This window comes from Lepus europaeus (genome assembly GCF_033115175.1).
Source record: "Lepus europaeus isolate LE1 chromosome 21 unlocalized genomic scaffold, mLepTim1.pri SUPER_21_unloc_4, whole genome shotgun sequence".
In the NCBI taxonomy this organism is placed as follows: domain Eukaryota; kingdom Metazoa; phylum Chordata; class Mammalia; order Lagomorpha; family Leporidae; genus Lepus; species Lepus europaeus.
In genome coordinates, this window is record NW_026909009.1 from 246,729 (window position 1) to 266,429 (window position 19,701).

Here is a 19,701-nt window from a genome sequence, read left to right on the forward strand (position 1 = left end):
ACAGGAGGCCCTGAGTACAGACATGCCTGAACTTGTCCTGGTTCCTGACCGATGGCAAGGCTCAACACCCCGAACTTCCAATTCCCCCAGCTTCGGATACCCCAGGGCCCTCGGAGGTCTCCTCTCTGGAGGCTTCTTACTCTAGGTTTTCTGAAGTTGCAGGGCGTGAATTTCTTTGTGTTCATTAGGACAGGCACTGACAGGCCTCGGGATCTGGAAACGTAGTTCTTTCAGAGCCGAGAAAACGCCTTGCGTCGTTTCTCATAACCTCCTCTTCAGTCCTAGGTGTGCTCCCTCCTCCCCACCCCCAATTATGTAGGTGGAGGGCCTCTAAGCTCAGTCTCTTCAACTTGCTTCTCCCATGTTCTATCTCTTCTGAGTTTTTGTTCTCTCTGGGAGATTTGACTTTATCTGATGGTTTTCTTCACTAAATCTATCATTGCGATTAGTCCGAATTCTTTTATTTCCAAGTGTTCTTTCTTATTTTCTGCTCATAGCCCCTTGCTCTACTTTCATGGATGCTATACCTTCTCTTTTCTGAGGATCTTTTTCTTATTTGTAAATTTTCTTCTGCTCCCCACTTTGTTTCTACTTCCTGTTTGTTATTTTCTTTCTTTTTAGATTTATTTAATTAGAGGCAGATTGACAGAGAGGGATGAAGAGAGACAGAGCTCTTCCATCTGCTGGTTCACTCCCCAAATGGCCACAATAGCCAGAGATGGACCAGGCTGAAGTCAGGAGCCAGGAACTCCATGCAGGTCTCCTGTGTGGGTGGCAGGGGCCCAAGCACTTGGGCCATCTCCCTCTGCCTTCCCAGGTGCATTAGCAGTGAGTTGGATTAGACGTAGAACAGCCCGGACTGGAACCAGCACCCATATGGAATACCGGCATGGCAGGCAGTAGCTTAACCTGCTATGCCCCAACACAGGCTCCCGCCACTCTTTTAATGTTAGTTTTCCTCAAATATTTGGTGAAGCATTAAGATGCTGCCTAGGGGTGGGCATTTTGTCAGGTGGTTAAGATGCCCATGGGGCCTGTGCTGTGGCGCAGTGGGTTAAAGCCCTGGTCTGAAGTGTCAGCATCCCATATGGGCACCAGTTCTAGTCCCGGCTGCTCCTCTTCCGATCCAGCTCTCTGCTATGGCCTGGGAAAGCAGTAGAAGACGGCCCAAGTCCTTGGGCCCCTGCACCTGCATGGGAGACCTGGAAGAAGCTCCTGGCTTCAGATCGGTGCAGCTCTGGCCGTTGTGGCCATCTGGGTAGTAAACCAGCAGATGGAAGACCTCTCTCTCTTTCTCTACCTCTCTCTGTAACTTTTTCAAATAAATAAAAATAAAACTTTAAAATAAAAAAAGAAGATGCCCATATCCCACAGTAGAGTACCTGTTCCACCGCTCGCTGAGCCTGGCTTCCTGGGACTGCCCCTCACAGTGGAGTTGAACATCCGACTCTGACTCCAGTTTGCTGCTAATGCAGACCCTGGGAGGCAGCGAGATAGCTCAGTTAACTGAGCTCCTCCCACCCACACTGGGGACCTGGACTGCATTCCTGCCTCCTGGCCCCAGTGGTTGGGGCATTTAGGGAGTGAACTAGTGGCTGGGAGATACCTTTCTCTATTTCTTTCTCTTTCTGCCTCTCAAATAAGTAAAACTATATACATATATACATAAACTAAAACACTGCCGAGGTCCTGTGTTGTGGAGTCGGGGGAGCAGGAGGAGACAGGCTGTCATCGAGTGGGCACCAGTGTGGGCTGAGCCAGCATAGGTGGCTGTTTTGCTGGGAGACCCCCAGATTTCAGTATTGGGAAGACTCTTCTCTCAGAACAGCCAGCCTCCAGCCTTGGTCTAGGGGGCTGCAGTCTGCCTGTCAGTGTCCCAGGAGTCCACATTCCCTCTTAGGAAGCTACCAGAGGATGTCACCATCAAACGACAGGAGAGACCAAGAGGCAGCGCCACTGGGAAAGGAGACTGAGGGAACTCTCACCAACAGAGACTGTCACTGTCCCCATTCTCTGCACCGCAGTGGCCCCGGCCTGGTCCTATGTCTGCCTTGGGATACTGCCAGACTTCTGTCTTTGTGGGAAAGGCTGAGCACTATAGGGAAGGGGGCCCAGGGGGACGTCTTCTCCCACAGATTGCCAACCAGTCTTCTCCAAGAGACGCTGGGGCCAAAGACCCGAGCCGAGTGCTCTGACCACACCCCTGACGTGAGGGGTTCCTGACGGGGGTGAACCAGTTACCTGTCAAAGGCTTCCACCATCGTACAACGCGGCTGCAGAGACTTGGTCCTGATGTCGCTGGTGATGTTCTTCCTCTCCTTAAAGTACCGACACGAGCCCTGGATGCCATCCTTGTTCTCTAAGATCATGTGAATGGGGTAGACATCCTCCAGAGGGACCGGGTCCCTCCTGGACTCCAAAATGCCAGTTTCCAAGTCAATCTCCTCGTACCTAGGGGGAAAAGCACAGGCGGCAAACCCAGCTGAGCTTCGGCAATGACGCCTGCGCAGTGAGTGCCTCTGACAGGCTCTAGCCGAGATCAGAGAGAAAGAGCTGAGACTGCAGTGTCCCTACTGCAAGATGCAAACAGCCTTGACAAGCAGGGTCCTGCCTTTTAACAACAGAGAAGAGAGAATGCGGACCTTCCCAGGGTCTCCCAAGCTGGCCCCAGAAGTTGGGTGCTGGGGCCGGCGCCGTGGCTTAACAGGCTAATCCTTCGCCTTGCGGCGCCGGCACACCGGGTTCTAGTCCCGGTCGGGGCACCGATCCTGTCCCGGTTGCCCCTCTTCCAGTCCAGCTCTCTGCTGTGGCCCGGGAGTGCAGTGGAGGATGGCCCAAGTGCTTGGGCCCTGCACCCCATGGGAGACCAGGATAAGCACCTGGGCGCGGTGCGCCGGCCGCAGCGCGCCTACCGCGGCGGCCATTGGAGGGTGAACCAACGGCAAAGGAAGACCTTTCTCTCTGGCTCCCTCTACTGTCCACTCTGCCTGTCAAAAAAAAAAAAAAAAAAGATGTTGGGTGCTGGGACCCAAACTGCCTTACTGGCCCCAGTCACGGCCCCCTTTGGTTTCCCTCCAAACGTGGTTGCGGGACTCCAGGCCACCACATTGGGACTGAGCGATTCAGGGCATTCCTCCCCTAAGACATCATCTGTCCATCTCTTGGGTACCCTTATCTGCTTCCATGGTGTTAACCATCACGCTCATGTGAACCATTCTCACCTCTGAACCCTCAGTCCTGTCTGTGCAATGTCTCCAGTTGTCTATCAAATCCAAGGTTGTGAGTGCCCCTCCCCCCTCCAATCAAGTACCTCCCTGGTGCGACACTGTCCCTTGGCCTCAGCATCTCTGACACGTGCTTTCTCTCCTAGCCAGTCAGCCCCGTAGAGTGAGCTTTCCTTTGAAATCTCATTCACACCCTGCACCAGTCTAGCTGAGGCTTGGTCCACATCCACTTTTCAAGCCTTTTCTTGCCCCCTCTGGGACCTTTGTGCTCTTCTATTTTTGTTGTTGTTGTTGTTTACTTTTATTCATTTGAAAGGTAGAGTTAGAGAGAGGGAGACAGAGAGAGAGGTCTTCCATCCGCTGGTCCATTCCCCAAACAGCTGCCAACAGCCGGGACTGGGCTAGGCCAAGACCAGGAGCCAGGAGCTTCCTCTAGGTCTCCCACGTGGCAGCAGGGGTCTAAGCACTTGGGCCACCCCCTGCAGAACCTCACAGCCGCACCAGCAGGTGGACACGAACCGGTGTCCATGCATGATGCCCTGCTACACCACAGCGCCGGCCCCCCTCTGCGTTCTCAAATCCCGACTTCTCCCCAGCTCCCAGGTAACCACTCTGGCCAGACTGCCCGGCCCCTCTGCAGTGACGCCTTTCTGTCTTCTGTTGAAGCTCCTCATCCTCCACTCTGTCTGCAATGTCCACGCACCTCAGAGCTCCGCTGAAGGCCGCCGACCAGAACACAATCCCCACCACGTGCTGCTTTCACTTTTGACCTCGTGCAAAAGTCAACCCGCACACAACCACCCTGCTTGTCACTGCAGTACAGCATTCCATAAACGCCTTACTGCACACCGGGCTTGTGCTCATGATTCTGCCCAGTTGTAAGGTGAAGTGTCCTGAGCACGGTCAGGGTGGCTTGGCTAAGCCACGGTGCCAGGCCGGGTAAGTGGCCTGGATGCACTTCTAACCTAGCCTGGGTTCACTGGGACACAGACCTAACGCAAGCCCAGGAGCACTGGCCCCGCTCTCTCCTAGGGATCATCTCAGCCAACGGCTTTCATCACCAAGGACAGGGGATGACTCACCGACGTCTGGCTCGGTCCCTCCCTCTGACCTGCTTTAGCTCCCGTGAGGCCAGATGTTCACTAAACAGAGCTTGCACTTGGACAACCTGAAGGAGCCTCATCCCAACCCCCAGCTGTGTGCCCCCACCAGATGCACACCTCAAGGCTGCTCAGCTGTGTTCCCTGCCTCAGGGGAGGGTATCGGGTTCACTCAGGGGCCCAACATCCTCCTAGAATCCTGTCTCTCCTCACAGCCGATCAGCCACCAATCCTCTGGACTCCGCCGTTGTGGCTGTCTCGATCCTTTTTCCTTAGCCTCTGTTCCACACCTACGATGGCAAGCTGGCCCCTGCCTCGCTGCTATGACCAGACTGCAAAGAGGCTCTCAGCTTCACTCTTTGTCCGTGTCTGACCCTCCCTTGGGTGGCTTCCCACTGTCCTTTTGATAAGGGAGAAACTCTAGAAATGGGAATAAAGGATGGTTGATTAGCTTCTCCAGTGCAAGGCAGAGTGGATTCTGGACCTAGAATTTCTGCATTCAAATTCTGGGTTCTGTTCTTCCTTATTTATTTATTTAAGAGGCAGAATTACAGCCAGAGAGAGGGAGAGATAGAGAGAGAGGTCTTCCATCCTCTGGTTCACTCCTGAAATGGCCACAACAGCCAGAGCTGGGCCAATGCGTAGCCAGGCACCAGTTCTTCTGGGTCTTCCATGTGGGTGCAGGGGCTCAAACACTTGGGCCATCTTCTGCTGCTTTCCTAGGCCATAGCAGAGAGTTGGATCGGAAGTGGAGCAGCCAGGACTTGAACCGATGCCATGTGGGATACAGGCACTGCAGGTGGATACTTAACCTACTACACCACAGCGCTGGCCCTGTGGGTTCTGCTCTTGCTAGTTGATGACCTTGAACAAGTCATTTTGTGCCTTGATGTTCTTTTCAGGAAAACAGGGGTAACATTACCCACCTCTTAAGGTTGTTGTAAAAATGAAACAACTTACTATATGTAAGAAACTTAGAACAGGGACTGGTATTGTGGTGCAGTGGGTTAAGGTGCTGTCTGTGACACTGGTAGATGCCAGCTCTACTTCCAATCCAGCTCCCCACTAATGCACCTGGGAAAACAATGGAAGATGACCAAGTGCTTAGGCCCCCCGCACCCACCAGATGAAGCTCCTGGCTTTGGCCTGGCCCAGTCCTGGCCGTTGTAGCCACTTGGAGTGTGAACCAGCAAATGGAACACCTCTCTGTCTCTCTATGTAATTCTGCCTTTCAAATAAATAAATACATCTTAAAAAAATAAATAAATAAAAGAATCTTAGGGGGTGAGCCCTGTGGCACAGTGGGTTAAGCCTGGGTCTGCAAACCAGCATCCCATATGGGTACCAACTGGAGTCTTGTCTGCCCCACTTTCCATCCAGCTCCCTGCTAATGCACCTGGGAAAGCAACAGAGGAGGGTCCAAGCCCTTGGGGCCCTGCACCTACATGGAAGACCTGGAAGAAGCTCCTGGCTCCTGGCTTTGGCCTGGCTCAGTCTTGGTTATTGTGGCCATTTGTGGGGAGTGAACCAGAGGATGGAAGACCTCTCTCTGTCTCTCCTTATCTCTCTATAACTCTGCCTTTCAAATAAATAAAAATGTTTTTAAAGAAAAGCAAAATTTATTTAAGACAGAAACCTCCAGCCAGAGTGGCCTGGAGGGGAGCCCCAAGAGAGGCAAAATTCCAATAAATATATCTTAAAAAAAAAAAAAAGAATCGGGGCTAGCAGTGTGGCATAGCAGGTAAAGCCACTGCATGAAGTGCTGTTGCAGCCAATTGGGGAGCGAACCAGATGAAAGACCTCCCTTTCTCTCTCTGCCTCTCCTCCTCTCTCTAACTCTGACTTTCAAATAAATAAATAAATCTTTAAAACAAATTAAGCTTCTAAGGGCCGATGCCATGGTGCAGGGAGTTAAGCCTCTTGCCTGCAGCATCAGCATCCCATATGGGCACCAGTTTGAGTCCTGGCTGCTCCACTTCCAATCCAGCTCTCTGCTCTCTGGGAAAGCAGTAGGAGATGGCCCAAGTCCTTGGGCCCCTGCACCGATGTGGGAGACCTGGAAAAAAAATGTTCCTGGTTCGGATTGGCACAGCTCTGGCCATTGCCGCCAATTGGGGAGTGAACCAGCGGATGGAAGACCTCTCTCTCTCTCTGTGTAACTCTTTCAAATGAATAAATAAATCTTAAAAAAACAAAGAATCTTAGAACAGTACCAACTCCTAACATGCATCTGTGTGCCAACCCTTATTCCTTGTTCTGTCCTTCTACCCTACACTCCAGCCAAACTTAGTTCTCTTCCTTCGGCCTTTCACATTCCCGCTCTCTGTCCACCGTTCTCTTTGCCAACCGGCTGCCTAAATCCAACTTCCAAGCCTTGTCTTGGGTATCACCTCTGGGGACTGCCCCCACCCTCACAATATGGCAGAAGAGCACAGACTCTGGGGGCCGGCACTTGGTTCAGGGATAAAGACACCACCAGGCCTGCATTCCACATGGAAGTCCCCAGGGCTCCTGCTTGCCTCAGCTTCCAGTCCAGCTTCCTGCCAATGCACACCCTGGGAGGCAGCCGATGGCTCAAGTACTTGAGGCCCTGCCACCCACGTGGGAGATCCAGATGGAGTTCCAGGCTCTAGGCTTTGGCTAGCCCAGCAGGCCCAGCTGTTGCGGGCATTTGGGGAGTGAGCAAGCAGATGGCAGCCCGCTGTTTCTGTCTCTTGTCTTTCAAATCAATGAAAAGAAAGAAAAAAGACTCCGGAGACATACAGAGTTCAAATCAATGCTCCTTGCTTGTCCCCTGTGCACGCCTCAGTTTACACCCCTGTAAAGTGGGACAGACGACAGCACCTACTTCCAGGGGGTCACGGTGTGGACCGACCTCCCCAAGCTCCTAAAACGGAACTGCACAGTCGTACCTGGTCCGTGCTCGGGTTATCAGCGCGATTCCTAAACTGGCTGCTGTGCGCACTTGCCCTGGTCCAACCCTGAGCGTTCCACAGGAACTGCCTTCCTGCTCCCGTCCTACGTCCAATTTCATGGAAATACTCTCTGAATGCAGCCCGCCCGGATATAACAGGGTTACCATCAGATGATCCCCAGCTCCTGGGCCCCACCTGGTCCCCACATCAGGTGCTGCCCACCACACTCCGGGTCTGGGTTTCTCCCGCCCCGGTTCGCTCCATTCCCTGCCCCCTCCCCAACCCCATCAGGACCCGGGCCCTGCGCCCGCCCGCAGGCCCAGGCCGCTCACCGATCCTGGAGCTGGAGGTCTGGTCGCTCCCGAGGCTCCTCATAGAAGCTGATTCCTGGGTGCGTGGCAAGGGCCCGCCACAGAAACTCCTGCGTGTAGGGCTCCAACGGCAAAGGGAAAGGCGGCACGCGCGTTTCCAGGCGGCTCCACAGCGCGGGCAGACATAGGCCATCGAGCCCCTCCAGGGCCACCTCGTCCAACAACGACTCCAAGGCGTCCATTGCCGCTTCACTTAGCAGCCCCCGCGGCGCCTGCGCACCGCGGCGCCAGGCGGCCTTTCCCAGCGCGCCTGCGCACAAGGATCTGTGGCCGCCGGAGGCGGGTCGCACCCCGGGATCTGAGGAGGCGTTCTAGCGCGCCTCCGTGACGTCACTCGCTTTGGAGGCGGGCTCAGCAAGCGGCGCTCCACCGCCATTGGTCGGGAGCCCTGCAGTAACCAGGGGAACTGCAAACAGTGTAGGGGCAGCTTCCGGTTCGAGCACCCGTAACCGCCGTAACCGCCGTAACCGCCGCCTTTAAGGATGGACGGTGAGTGTCTAAGGGCCCCTCCGGGAGGGCGGGCAGTTACTCTTCAACATTCCTGAGTCTTCTTCAGACAAGGGCCTAGGCCGTAGACTCCTGGACCGCCAATTCCTGACTCAAGGCGGTCTCCGATCTGAGGGAAAGGGAGAGTTAGTGGTCCGGGTTGGGGAGAAGCGGCTGGGGGAGTGGTCAGCGGTACCGAACCTGTGGTCGTGTGGGAACCCAGGACTGGCCAGGGTCTCCGGGAAAGGAGAAGTAGAGGGCCGAGGAGGACCTTGCGTGTCCCGGGAGGTTGGAGCTGTGGGATCTGGGAGTTTGGGTAGAGGTAAGTGTGACTGTGGGTAGCTCAGTCGTCGCTCCTGGGAAGGGACTTAGCACGGGAGTGTGCAGTCTAGTGTTAGCAACAGCCCACGAGCACCTCTCTAAGCTTCCTAGCAGCCGTGTGAGGTCAAGGTTATCCCATTTTACAGCGAGGAAAACGGAGGCTCCCGGAAGTTCAGTAACTCCCGAAAGTTGGACAGCCAGCAAGCGGCAGAGTGAGCGGGGAACCCGGGCACTCTGACTCTGGAGCTGGATCACGGAGTCTGAGATGTGGTGTTTGACCTCTCAGTTGCAGAGATGCCCACTTGCTCGGGAGGACGCCCAAAGATCCAGACCAGTTGATGCAAAAAGCACGAGGTTTTTATTGAACGTTTGCGCAAACGGGCCCCCACCTCAGGCAGTGAGGAGCCCTGAGCGGCAGTTTCACACAGGTTATATAGGCAACGAATTAGCATATGGAATGCAGAGGTGGCACGGGATTGGCTGGTTCGGAGGGACAATTAGCATACCGGAGAGTGCTGAGGAGAGTGCTGAGGGAACCAGCTGAGGAGAGTGCTGAGGAGAGTGCTGAGGGAACCAGCTGAGGAGAGTGCTGAGGAGAGTGCTGAGGAGAGTGCTGAGGAGAGTGCTGAGGGAACCAGCTGAGGAGAGTGCTGAGGAGAGTGCTGAGGAGAGTGCTGAGGGAACCAGCTGAGGAGAGTGCTGAGGAGAGTGCTGAGGAGAGTGCTGAGGAGAGTGCTGAGGGAACCAGCTGAGGAGAGTGCTGAGGAGAGTGCTGAGACTCTCCGAAGGGGAGTGGCAACTCTGCTCTGGGCATGCCTAGAGGTTCTCTGAAGGGGATTGACTTTTCCTTCCCAGAGAACGTCCTGCCCGCTGGACTCTGGGGAACATCTAACCTCTTAAGAAGCCCCTGATATCTGCCCAGGCCTAGTTTCTTGTCCCTCTCCCCCATAAGGGTCCTTCATTCCCTCCTTTTCTTTTTGCAAAGATTTTAATCCTAAAATCTATTGGACCGGCCTGGGGAGAGCCTGCCTCACTGGAGGGAGGGAACTCTGTTCTTGCTGGACTGGGTTGGGTTCCACGTTAACAATTGTGGAGCATGGGGATTGGAAAAACAATGGGGAAAGGCCAGGAACATCATAAATATTAAACAGTTTTTGAAAATCTTAGCTTGAGTGGGTTCTGAGTGCGCTGGAGCTTCCATTTGGCTGGTCTATCCGGATCCTCGGGGCCCTGGGGAGGTGGTGCTGGCTTCACGTGTGAGGCGTGGACCCAAGCAGCGATTCCGTCGACCTTGAGAGCGGTGGGAGTTGTCAACAGCACAGTGAAGGGGCCTTTCCACTGGGGCTCTAGAGTCTTAGATTGGTGCCTTCGGACATACACAGCATCACCGATTTGGAAAGGATGTGGGATGGTTGTCGTCTTGGGTTGGTAGGCTGCTGCAAGAGGTTTCCAGACCTGGTTCTGGATGATCTGGAGCGCTCTCAACCGGGCCTGTAACTTAGGGGCATCGGCAACGGAGTCACTGGCAAGGTCAAGCAAGCCTGCTACTGGTGGGGGCCCTCCGTAAAGGATTTCGTATGGTGTCAGCCCGCAATGAGAGGGCGTGTTTCGGACCCGGAACAACACCATAGGGAGGAGTTGGACCCAGTCTTTAACACCAGTCTCCAACGCTAATTTGGTCAAGGTCTCTTTAATTATTCTGTTCATTCTTTCTACCTGTCCTGAACTTTGGGGTCTATAGGCACAGTGCAATTTCCAATTTATGCCTAATGCTTTGGCCACCAACTGACTTACCTGGGAGACAAACGCTGGGCCATTGTCGGACCCGATTACCTTAGGCAAGCCGAACCGGGGGAAGATCTCCTCTATGATCTTCTTGACGACCACCTGGGCGGTTTCCCGTTTTGTGGGGAATGCCTCAGTCCATCCGGAGAAGGTGTCTACAAAAACTAGAAGATACTTATTCCCATAACTGCCCGGCCTTATCTCAGTGAAATCGACCTCCCAGTTGATTCCTGGTCGGTCTCCTCTTACCCTAGCTCCCTCCGGGAGCTTGAGGTGTCTGGCATTTACCTTGGCACACGGAACACAGGATTCAGTCACCTGCTGGACTAAAGAGTCAAGTCCGGGGATGTAATAAGACTGCCTATCTTCCTGTAAGGCTGCTTTTAGCTTTTTGTGTCCCAAATGAGTCCATTGATGGAGGCTGGTAATTATTTCTTTAGCCAATTGGTGTGGCAGGACTATTTTCTCTCCGAGCCTCCAAACCCTTATTTGTTCATCATACTCTGCACCGAGCCGCTGGATCGTATCTAAGTCTTGGTCCGAATAGAGGAAAGGTGGTTCCCTCGATACTTGGGTGGGCTCAATTGTCTTTAACGGGAGCACCTGTTGGCTCAGGGCTGCCGCCCTAGCGGCCTCGTCTGCCATCCTGTTTCCCCTTGCTACGGGGTCGTCTCCTCGTTGGTGCCCGGGGCAATGAATTATACTCAACATTTTGGGCAGGAACAAGGCCTGTAGAAGATCTAGGATTTCCTGCTTATTTTTAATGTCCTTGCCTGCTGAGGTTAAGAGGCCCCTTAGCCGGTATATCTCCCCATGTACATGGGCAGTGGCGAAAGCATACCGACTGTCTGTGTAAATGTTGACCTTTTTGTCTTGTGCCAGTTTTAAAGCTTGAGTTAAGGCTATGAGCTCGGCTTTTTGAGCAGAAGTTCCAGGCTTTAAGGCACTTGACCAGATAACAGTTTTTCCATCCACCACCGCTGCCCCAGCCCTCCGCTCACCGTTCTGTAGAAAGCTGCTCCCATCCGTGAACCAGGTCATTTCGGCATCCGGCAGAGGCTGGTCGGTTAGGTCTTTTTGGGTGCCGTGGGCCTCAGCCAGGATTTGGTGACAGTTATGGATTACCTGGGCCTGGGGCCCCAGTTCCGGGAGCAGGGTGGCCGGGTTTAAAGAGGTGGCAGTCCCAAACCGGACCCGCTCTGAGTTTAATAACATAGTCTGGTAATGAGTTATCCGAGCATTTGAGAGCCACCGATCTGGTGGCTGGCGGATAACTGTCTCCACAGCATGAGGTGCCACTATGGTGAGAGGTTGGCCTAGAGTCAATTTATCCGAGTCTTTCACCAGAACTGCCACGGCCGCTATCATGCGGAGGCACGGAGGCCAGCCGGCCGCTACATTGTCTAGCTTTTTTGAAAAGTATGCCACCGGCTTTTTCCAGGGTCCAAGCATTTGTGTTAGCACTCCCTTCGCCACTCCCTTGTTCTCATCCACGTATAATGTGAAGGGCTTGGTCATATCAGGGAGACCCCCCAGCTGCGCCAGACTCCTGTGCTCAGCCCCTCCCGTGCTAGTCCATGTCCCTGGGAGGAACACAGACATTCACTACCCCCATCTCTGAAGCTGTCTCAATTTTTGCGCATAGAGATCGGTGCAGATCCGAACAGAAGCCGGCTCGAGGCTGCACATCGAACCCCCCGTGGACTACTCGGAAGATTTTGAGTCGACTGAGGATGCCGATGCCAAGACCATGGATGTTTCTGGGGATCGTCCACAGGTAGGGATTGGCCGTGGCCTTGTGCCCTGAGCTCAGGGCTCCGGTGGCCCTTGGGACACTTTCCATCAGTTATTCATGCCATTGTCCTCACTCGCACCTGGGTCCCTCCCTCCTGTATTCATCTCAACACACTTTGATGAGCACGTGGGCTGGGTGCTAGATGCCGGTGTCCCCAGGTCAGTGAGGCTGGGGTCTGATACCCCACATAGCCCCTCGATGGCACAGAGCAGCTGAGGAGTGAGGACAAAGCATGGGGGGAAGGGAGGAGGGGACTGGCGTCCAGGAAGGCTCCCCAGAGGGAGTGACTTCGCCCTGGGTCAGAGTTTAGTGGGGAAAGGTAGGCGGGCAGAGCTGGCGCTCAGTCTGTCTACATATGTAGACGTGCACTGTTACCGCCGTAGGCAGCAGAGAACGCAAGCACAAACTGCTGTGGCTCAGGGTCCTCGTGGTCAGTGCGTGACTTTGCCAGCTGCTCCTCCCATCGTACTCAGACTGCCATATCCTCTCAGCTGCAGTAGTAGGAGGGAGTCTTCCTAAGTTCATGGGAACACAGAGTAGGAAAAAACATGCAAAAAATAAGCTTCTTTCAATTCAATTTTTCCATGGACTTTAAACTTTTTAAAAATTATTATTTCCTTGAGAAGCAGAGAGAGAGCTCGCTCGCATCTGCTGGTTCACACCCCAAATGCCCACAATGGCTGGGACCAGGGCCCCACTGAAGCTAATCGTAGTCTGAAGCCACATGTGGGTGGCTTCACTTGAACCATCACCTGCTGCCCCCCGGGAAAGGTACTAGCAGGAAGCTTAGGGTCAGGAGCCAGAGGCAGGCTCAAACCCAGGCACTGCGACATGGAATGAGGGCCTCCTACGCTGTGCCTTAACCACTAGGCTAAATGCCCACCCCTCCCCAAACTTCTGCAAGTCCCCTCGTGTATCCCAGTCTTGCCTTGAGCAGGCATCTGTCGTGCACCTGTTATTGGGCTTCAGGCTCTGTCCCAGACACCAGAGACAGAGCAATGGACAGAACTGCTGAGACATTTATTCTTAAACAACTTACATTATTATTCTCCAAACGGGAGACAGACCATAAAGAAAACCAAAGGAACAAGCAGTGAGATCATTTCAGGTACTGATGTATTCTCAGGAAGGTAGGACAGTAAGATGGTATGGGAGAGAGGGAAGGAGGGCCTCTCCTAGGTATGACATTTCAGCTGAATGGTGATGGGTAAGCAGGCGCAGCTTGGGAAGCAGCAATGGGAAAAGCATTCCAGGCAGAGGGAACAGCAAGTGTAGTGGGTGTGAGGCTGGGCTTATTTGGGGAGCAGGCATAGGAGAGCAATGGGATGTGGAATGAGGTGAGGCTGGGCCCACCAGGGGTGCCTGAGGATGGTTACCTGGCATTTACCCCGAGAGCATTGCTTTTATAGTCAAGAGTGTGTGAGTAGATCGTCTACCTGGTTACGCACAGGTGGAATTCTCCAGAGATGGCAAGTGATGGTCAAGTTGGTAAGCTGGCCCCTGGGCAATGGGCAGATTGCACAGCCTCACCACAGGGCCCAAGCCTCGCTTCTGCCCGGCGCTTCCATGCCCCCAAACTGCTTTTACAGAATGAAAGTGGGTATCCAGGAGAGTGGCCTGTGGTCCAGGGAACATGCGTCTGCTTTCCGTGGCGTGTCTGCACTGCCGTGTCTGCTGCTGATGGAGGGCCAGGCGAGAAGCGGGCCTCACCTTGTTGTTCCACGTGGGGGGTCCCAGGGGGCTGGGAGTAAATTGCAAATTTTTGTCTTCCTCAAAAACAAAGAGTCCTTGTCCTTGCCTGTGGAACGACTCTGTGTCCTTGTTTCTCTGGCCCACCGGTGAAACGGGAATTAAGCAGTAGGAAAAGCTGTGGTCTTCGTCGACTTGAAAACTCGGGCCACACAACACACACATGCACACACACACAGTATGCTTTTGTCCTCTGCTCAGAATCAGAGTGAGCAAACGGAGCCGTGCGTTTGCCTTCGTCTGTTGGGGAGGCTGATCCTCAGCCACGTTGCACCTGTCGCAGGGCCGGCCTCGCGTCCATGCCCCAGTATGCGTGTGTGCCCTGCAGACAAGGGACTGTAGCAGTCTGCCGTCGGCCAGGCATCCAGCACCTTCTGTGCGGTGAGCCCGCAGTCCCTCCTACGCAAGCTCCCAAGCTCCCTGCCCCATAAGGCTCCCTCACCTGCTCCTGGGTTCCGTTAGTGTTCCTCTGTGCACCTGCTCAGAATTGGCATGGCTGCTGCTCTGCCAGCATTTCATTTTCTTCCCTGTGAGTGCTTGATTGTATTTCTTTCTCTCCCTTTTTCCAAAAACCCCATCTTGAGGGGGCTCTCCTTAAGGCTTCACAGTGCATTTCCCCTTGGAAATTTCCTGCTAAATAAAAGAGGCAAATGGCAGCACTAGTTTTCCGGGGATGGCAGAAGCCTTCAGGGATGCAGATGGAATAGGGAAAGAAAAAGAAAGCGTGGGCACACACACTCAGCCGCCTCTCACTGTTTGCAAGTGCAGCCCACAATGGAGCAATAGGAAATGCGTGTCCGCGTAGGTACTTGTCTTCCAACCCTCGCTGTTGAAACACACCGGCCTCTTTGCCTTCAATCAGACCCTCCGTGAACTTCAATTTCCCCGTGGCTGTGCGTTCACAAACCTGCGTGCTGCAGACATGTTCTCCTGGCCTCCACCCTGCCGACCTGCACGGTGCTTTTCAAAGATGTGATTTCCTAGCTGACATTTAAGACTCAGGAGATGCCATGTGAAAGCCTGAGCCAGGGGCTTGCGCTGAAAAATCAGAAGGCTTAGGAGCCACTTTCTTCTACGATAGCAATGAGTGGGGCTGGGGAGCGGGTGTCCCCTTGGACAGGTGTGTGTTCCCCGGTGTGCCGCAGTCCCCACCACCAAGTTCTCAACACTGCAGATAAGACGGATGATGGGGCAGGCATCTGGTACAGCTGTTAAAATGCCACTTAGGAGGGGCTGGCACTGTGGCGTAGTGGGTAAAGCCACCGCCTGCAGTGCCGGCATCCCATATGGGCACTGGTTCGAGTCCTGGCTGCTCCACTTCTGATCCAGCTCTCTGCTATGGCCTGGGAAAGCAGAAGATGGCCCAAGTGCTTGGGCCCCTGCACCCACATGGGAGGCCCGGAAGAAGCTCCTGGTTCCTAGCTTCAGATCAGTGCAGCTCTGACTGTTGCGGTCATTTGGGGAGTAAACCAGCAGATGGAAGAACCCTCTCTCTCTCTGGCTTTGCCTTTCTTTGTAACTCTTTCAAATAAATAAAATAAAACTTCAAAAAAAAAAAAATGCCACTTGACACCTGCATCCCACAGCAGAGTGCCTGGTCTTGAGTTCAAGCTCTGTTCCTGATTCTAGCTTTCTGCTGTCGAGCACCCTGGAAGGCGAGGGAGCAGGTGAGGACTCAAGTAGTTGGGTCCCTGCCACCCATGTGGAAGATCCAGGTGGAGTTCCTGGCTCCTGGCTTCTTTGGCCTGGCTCAGCCCCAGCTGTTGTGGGCATTGGTGTGTGTGTGTGTGTGTGTGTATGTCCATATCTTCTGGGTCTCTGCCTTTCAAAATAAAAGAATTATAAAAAGATGGTAAATGAGTATAGATCAGGAGGTGGTAGGGACTTCTAAGAAAGAGAGCTGAGGTGATATCGTGGTAGAGACCATAAGAAGGGAGAGAGTGAGCCACGCAGAGCATCCAGGCCCCTGGAGGAGCAGGTGCAGAGGTCCGAGGTGGAATGCTGGCAAGGAGGCCAGCGTGGTTACAGAGCGGGGGCACGGTGAGGAAGAGGAGGTGTGGCCAGGGAAGCAGGCATGGGTCAGGTTGCACAGGGCTTGAGGGCTGGGATGATGTGGGGCTCTCACTGACTGTGAGTCAGCTGGTTTAAACCCTCCAGACTAAAAATGAAAGGTGTCCTTGGACCTAAGGAAAGTCTACCAGGGATGTCCCGGTCCCGTGATGTTCCCCCAGTGGAGTTATCCAAGAGCAAGAGAAATAAGGGGAAGGTGTGACCCCCGTCCCATGGACGTCTCCTGGAAACCTTCAGGAGTCTGTTCCCATCGTGTGGGTTCTGGAGCTGGCGGCCCAGGGGTCTTCCCACGATCACCATTCAACGTCATTACAGATGCATACAGCTCTCAGGGCCAAGCATCTGTCCCCTGTGATCAGTGCACCCCACCCCACAGGGCCCTGTAGCAAATCTCTGTAGTTGTCCTTCATCCATTTCAACAGCGATTCCTGAAAAATGCGGGATTGCTTTTTCATAATGTTGTATTTATTCATCTATCTATTTAGTTTGATTTGAAAGGAGGAGACAAAGAGATCTTCCATTCACAGGTTCGCTTTCCAAATGTCTACAACAGCCAGAGCTGGGCCAAGCTGAATCCAGGATTCCAGAACTCCCACCTGGGTTTCCCAGGTGGGTGTCAGGGATTGAGGTACTTGAGTCATCACCACTGCCTTCCAGGGTGCACATGAGCAGGAAGCTGGAATCAAAAGCAGAGTCAGGACTCGAACCCAGGACTCTGATATGGGATGTGGGCATCCCAAGCAGCAGCTTAACCACTGTGCGGGACACCTACCCCTGAGGGACCACTTTTAAGGCAGTTCCATTGCTTGGATACTTCTGCCATTTGGGACTACCATGTAATAACCCTTAACTGGGTACCTTTGTAAAAAAAAAAATATTACCATAATATAAAGGGATTGTACTATCCATGCCATTTGATGATTGTACTTTATTTACTTGACACCATCCCATAGCTATCTTTCCATGCCAGCACTCCCCCAACCATCATGCAGCTCATTGGGTCAGAGCGCTGTTTTGGGAGTTGGTAGCATGAGTTTGAATCCTGGTCCTGGTATTGGCTGTGCCTGCAGTGGCACCGGGACAGCAAGAGTGCAATCAGTTCACCTTTGGGAGTGAGAGCAGAGGGTGAGGAGACAGAGAGGGGAGGCTGGGACCCCAAAAGAAGAATGATGCCTCCCTCATATCTTCAGGACTGTAGGCTGCTTCTACCATGCCTAGGTCTCTGAGCTTGTCTCTATGGCACCACACCCTGTGACTTTAATTTCTCCCTTCTGAACCTACAAGGGCCTAACCCTCCCAGCAGTACAGACAGAGAAAGAATCCTTTTAACTTCTCAGGGTGTAATGGTAAGGTGGAGTCCCAGCATCCTAAGCAGGAAGTTGCCAGCACCTTTCCCATAGCCAAGCTGCTGGGGCAGAAGATGGGCCCCACGAGAGCTTCTGTGACAACCACACAGATTAACAAAAGGATTTGGCTGTAACAGAAAAAACTCTGGCCTGCCCACCAGAAGACTTAAAACACATGATTTTTTTTTTTTTTTGGCAATGTTTTTTCCCCCCAGAAACCTTTGATTTAAAGAATACAAGCTTCATGCATTTCATAAATACAACTTTAGGAACATGGTGATCCTTCCAACCATACCCACCCTCCCAACCAACACTCCCACCTTTCTTCCTCATCCCTCTACTATTCCCATTCTTATTTTTTACTAAGATTTGTTTTCTTTTTTAAAAGATTTATTTATTTATTTGAAAGGCAGAGTTACAGAGAGAGAGAGAGAGAGAGGTGAGACAAAGAATCTTCCATCCATTGGTTCACTCTCCAAATGGCCTCAAGGAGCAGGGCAGGGCTGGGCTAGCAGAAGCCAGGAGCCAGGAGCTTCTTCCCAGTCTCCCATGTGAGTGCAGGGGTCCAAGGACTTGGGCCATCCTCTGCTGCTTTCTCGGACATATTAGCAGGGAGCTGGATTGGAAGTGGAGCAGCCAGGACTCAAACTGGTGCCCATGTGGGATGCTGGTGCTGCAGGCAGCAGCTTTACCTGCTTATGCCACAGTGCTGGCCTCACTAAGATCTATTTTCAATTAACTTTATGCACATACGGTTAACTCTTTACTAAGTAGAAAGTTCGACAAATAGTATGAAAAAAACTGTTCATTAACAGTTGAGACAAAGGCTATACAAAGTCATTGTATCTCAAAGTGTCAATTTCATTTCTATAGATTACCTTTTAGGTGCTCCATTAGTTATCACAGATCAGGGAGAACAGATGGAATTTGTCCTTTTAGCACTGGCTTATTTCACTAAGTATGATGTTTTCCAGTTGCATTCATTTTGTTGCAAATGACAGGATTTCTTTTTTTTTTTAACCATTGTGTAGTATTCCATGGTGTACATATCCCATAATTTCTTTATCTGATCTTCAATTGATAGGCATTCGGGTTGATTCCATGTCTTAGCTATTGCAAATTCAGCTGAAATTAACATGGGGGTACAGATCACTCTTTCATATGCTGATTTCATTTTCCTTGGGTAAATTCCCAGGAGTGGGATGGCTGGGTCATATGGTAGGTTGATATACAGATTTCTGAGTTATCTCCATACTGTCTTCCATTGTGGCTATACCAGTTTATATTCCCACCAACAGTGGATTAGGGTACCTTTTTCCTGACATCCTCACCAGCATTTGTTGTTTGTTGATTTCTGTATGAAAGTCATTCTGACTGGGGTGAGGTGAAGCCTCATTGTGGTTTTGATTTGCATTTCCCTGATAGTTTGTGATCCTGAACCTTTTTTTCATGTGTCTGTTGGGCATTTGGATTTCCTCTTTTGAAAAATGCCTATTCAAGTCCTTTCCCCATTTCTTAACTGAGTTGTTTGCTTTATTGTTTTTGAGTTTCTTGATCTCTTTATATACTCTGATTATTAATCCTTTATCAGTTGTATAGTTTACAAATAATTTCTCCTGTCAGTTGCCTTTTCTTCATGATGGTTTTAAAAATGAGAGCAAGAGCTCACAGTACATGAACGTGTACTGAGTGCTAAGCACCACATTGAGGATGTACCATCCATCACTACATCAGACCTGTGAGTTAAATGCTAACTATCAGGACAAGCATCGTGGCGTAGCAGGTTAAGCCGCTGGCCTGCGACGCTGGCATCCCATATGGGTGCCGGTTATGTCCTGGCTGCTCCACTTCTGATCCAGCTCCCTGCTAATGTGCCTGAGACAGCATTGGAGGATGGCCCAGGTACTTGGGTTCCTGTACCCACATGGGAGACCTAGAAGAAACTCCTGGCTCCTGGCTTTGACCTGCCTCTGCCTTGGCTGTTGTAGCCATTTAGGAAGTAAACCAGCGGATGGAGGTTTTCTCTTTCTCTTTCTCTCTCTCTCTCTGTAACTCTGGCTTTCAAATAGATAAATAAAAAAAATTTTTTTTAGAAAAAAAATGCTAGGTATCTTCATTCCCATGTTACAGTTTGAGAAAATCAAAGAAGGGAGAAGTGATGTTGTTCACTCAGGCCTCAGAGAAACCCCGGGCACCATGATTCCCTGTTCCTTGGAATGAGCAGTGACAGGCTGGGAACGACCCAGGCCTGCATTTGCTTGAGGTTGTGCCACAGTCTGTTGTGAATATTATCGATCTTCTGCCTGGGGGTGAGGTGCTCAGAGGTAGCCATCCATCAGTTAGGCTTCACAGTGTTTTATTTTATTTATTTATTTTTTTTGACAGGCAGAGTGGATAGTGAGAGAGAAAGACAGAGAGAAAGGTCTTCTTTTGCCGTTGGTTCACCCTCCAAAGGCTGCCGCGGCCAGCGCACTGCGGCCGGCGCACCGCGCTGATCCAATGGCAGGAGCCAGGTGTTTTCTCCTGGTCTCCCATGGGG

The 19,701-nt window shown here is 52.3% G+C and overlaps 1 protein-coding gene and 1 long non-coding RNA gene across 6 annotated transcripts in view; one reads left to right on the plus strand and one right to left on the minus strand.

Moving 5' to 3' along the window:
• Positions 1 to 7,859, minus strand: part of LOC133754336 (general transcription factor 3C polypeptide 1-like) — an 81,955-nt gene extending 74,096 nt beyond the window's left edge. The window contains exons 1-3 of one of the 5 annotated variants that reach the window (XM_062184795.1): positions 7,572 to 7,859; positions 2,242 to 2,451; positions 1,383 to 1,478 (exon numbers count right to left, since the gene is read on the minus strand). In XM_062184795.1, coding sequence (XP_062040779.1) covers positions 1,383 to 1,478; positions 2,242 to 2,451; positions 7,572 to 7,792 — 527 coding nt within the window. In that variant the 5' untranslated portion in view covers positions 7,793 to 7,859. The remainder of the gene's footprint in view (positions 1 to 1,382; positions 1,479 to 2,241; positions 2,452 to 7,571) is intronic. The other 4 variants (XM_062184796.1, XM_062184798.1, XM_062184799.1 and 1 more) reach the window with 4 other exon arrangements.
• A 124-nt stretch (positions 7,860 to 7,983) lies between these two features.
• LOC133754340 (uncharacterized) lies at positions 7,984 to 13,803 on the plus strand. The gene is made up of 3 exons (XR_009865211.1): positions 7,984 to 8,099; positions 11,848 to 11,979; positions 13,587 to 13,803. It is a non-coding gene; the product is annotated as an uncharacterized LOC133754340 (long non-coding RNA).
• Positions 13,804 to 19,701: the final 5,898 nt, after the last annotated feature.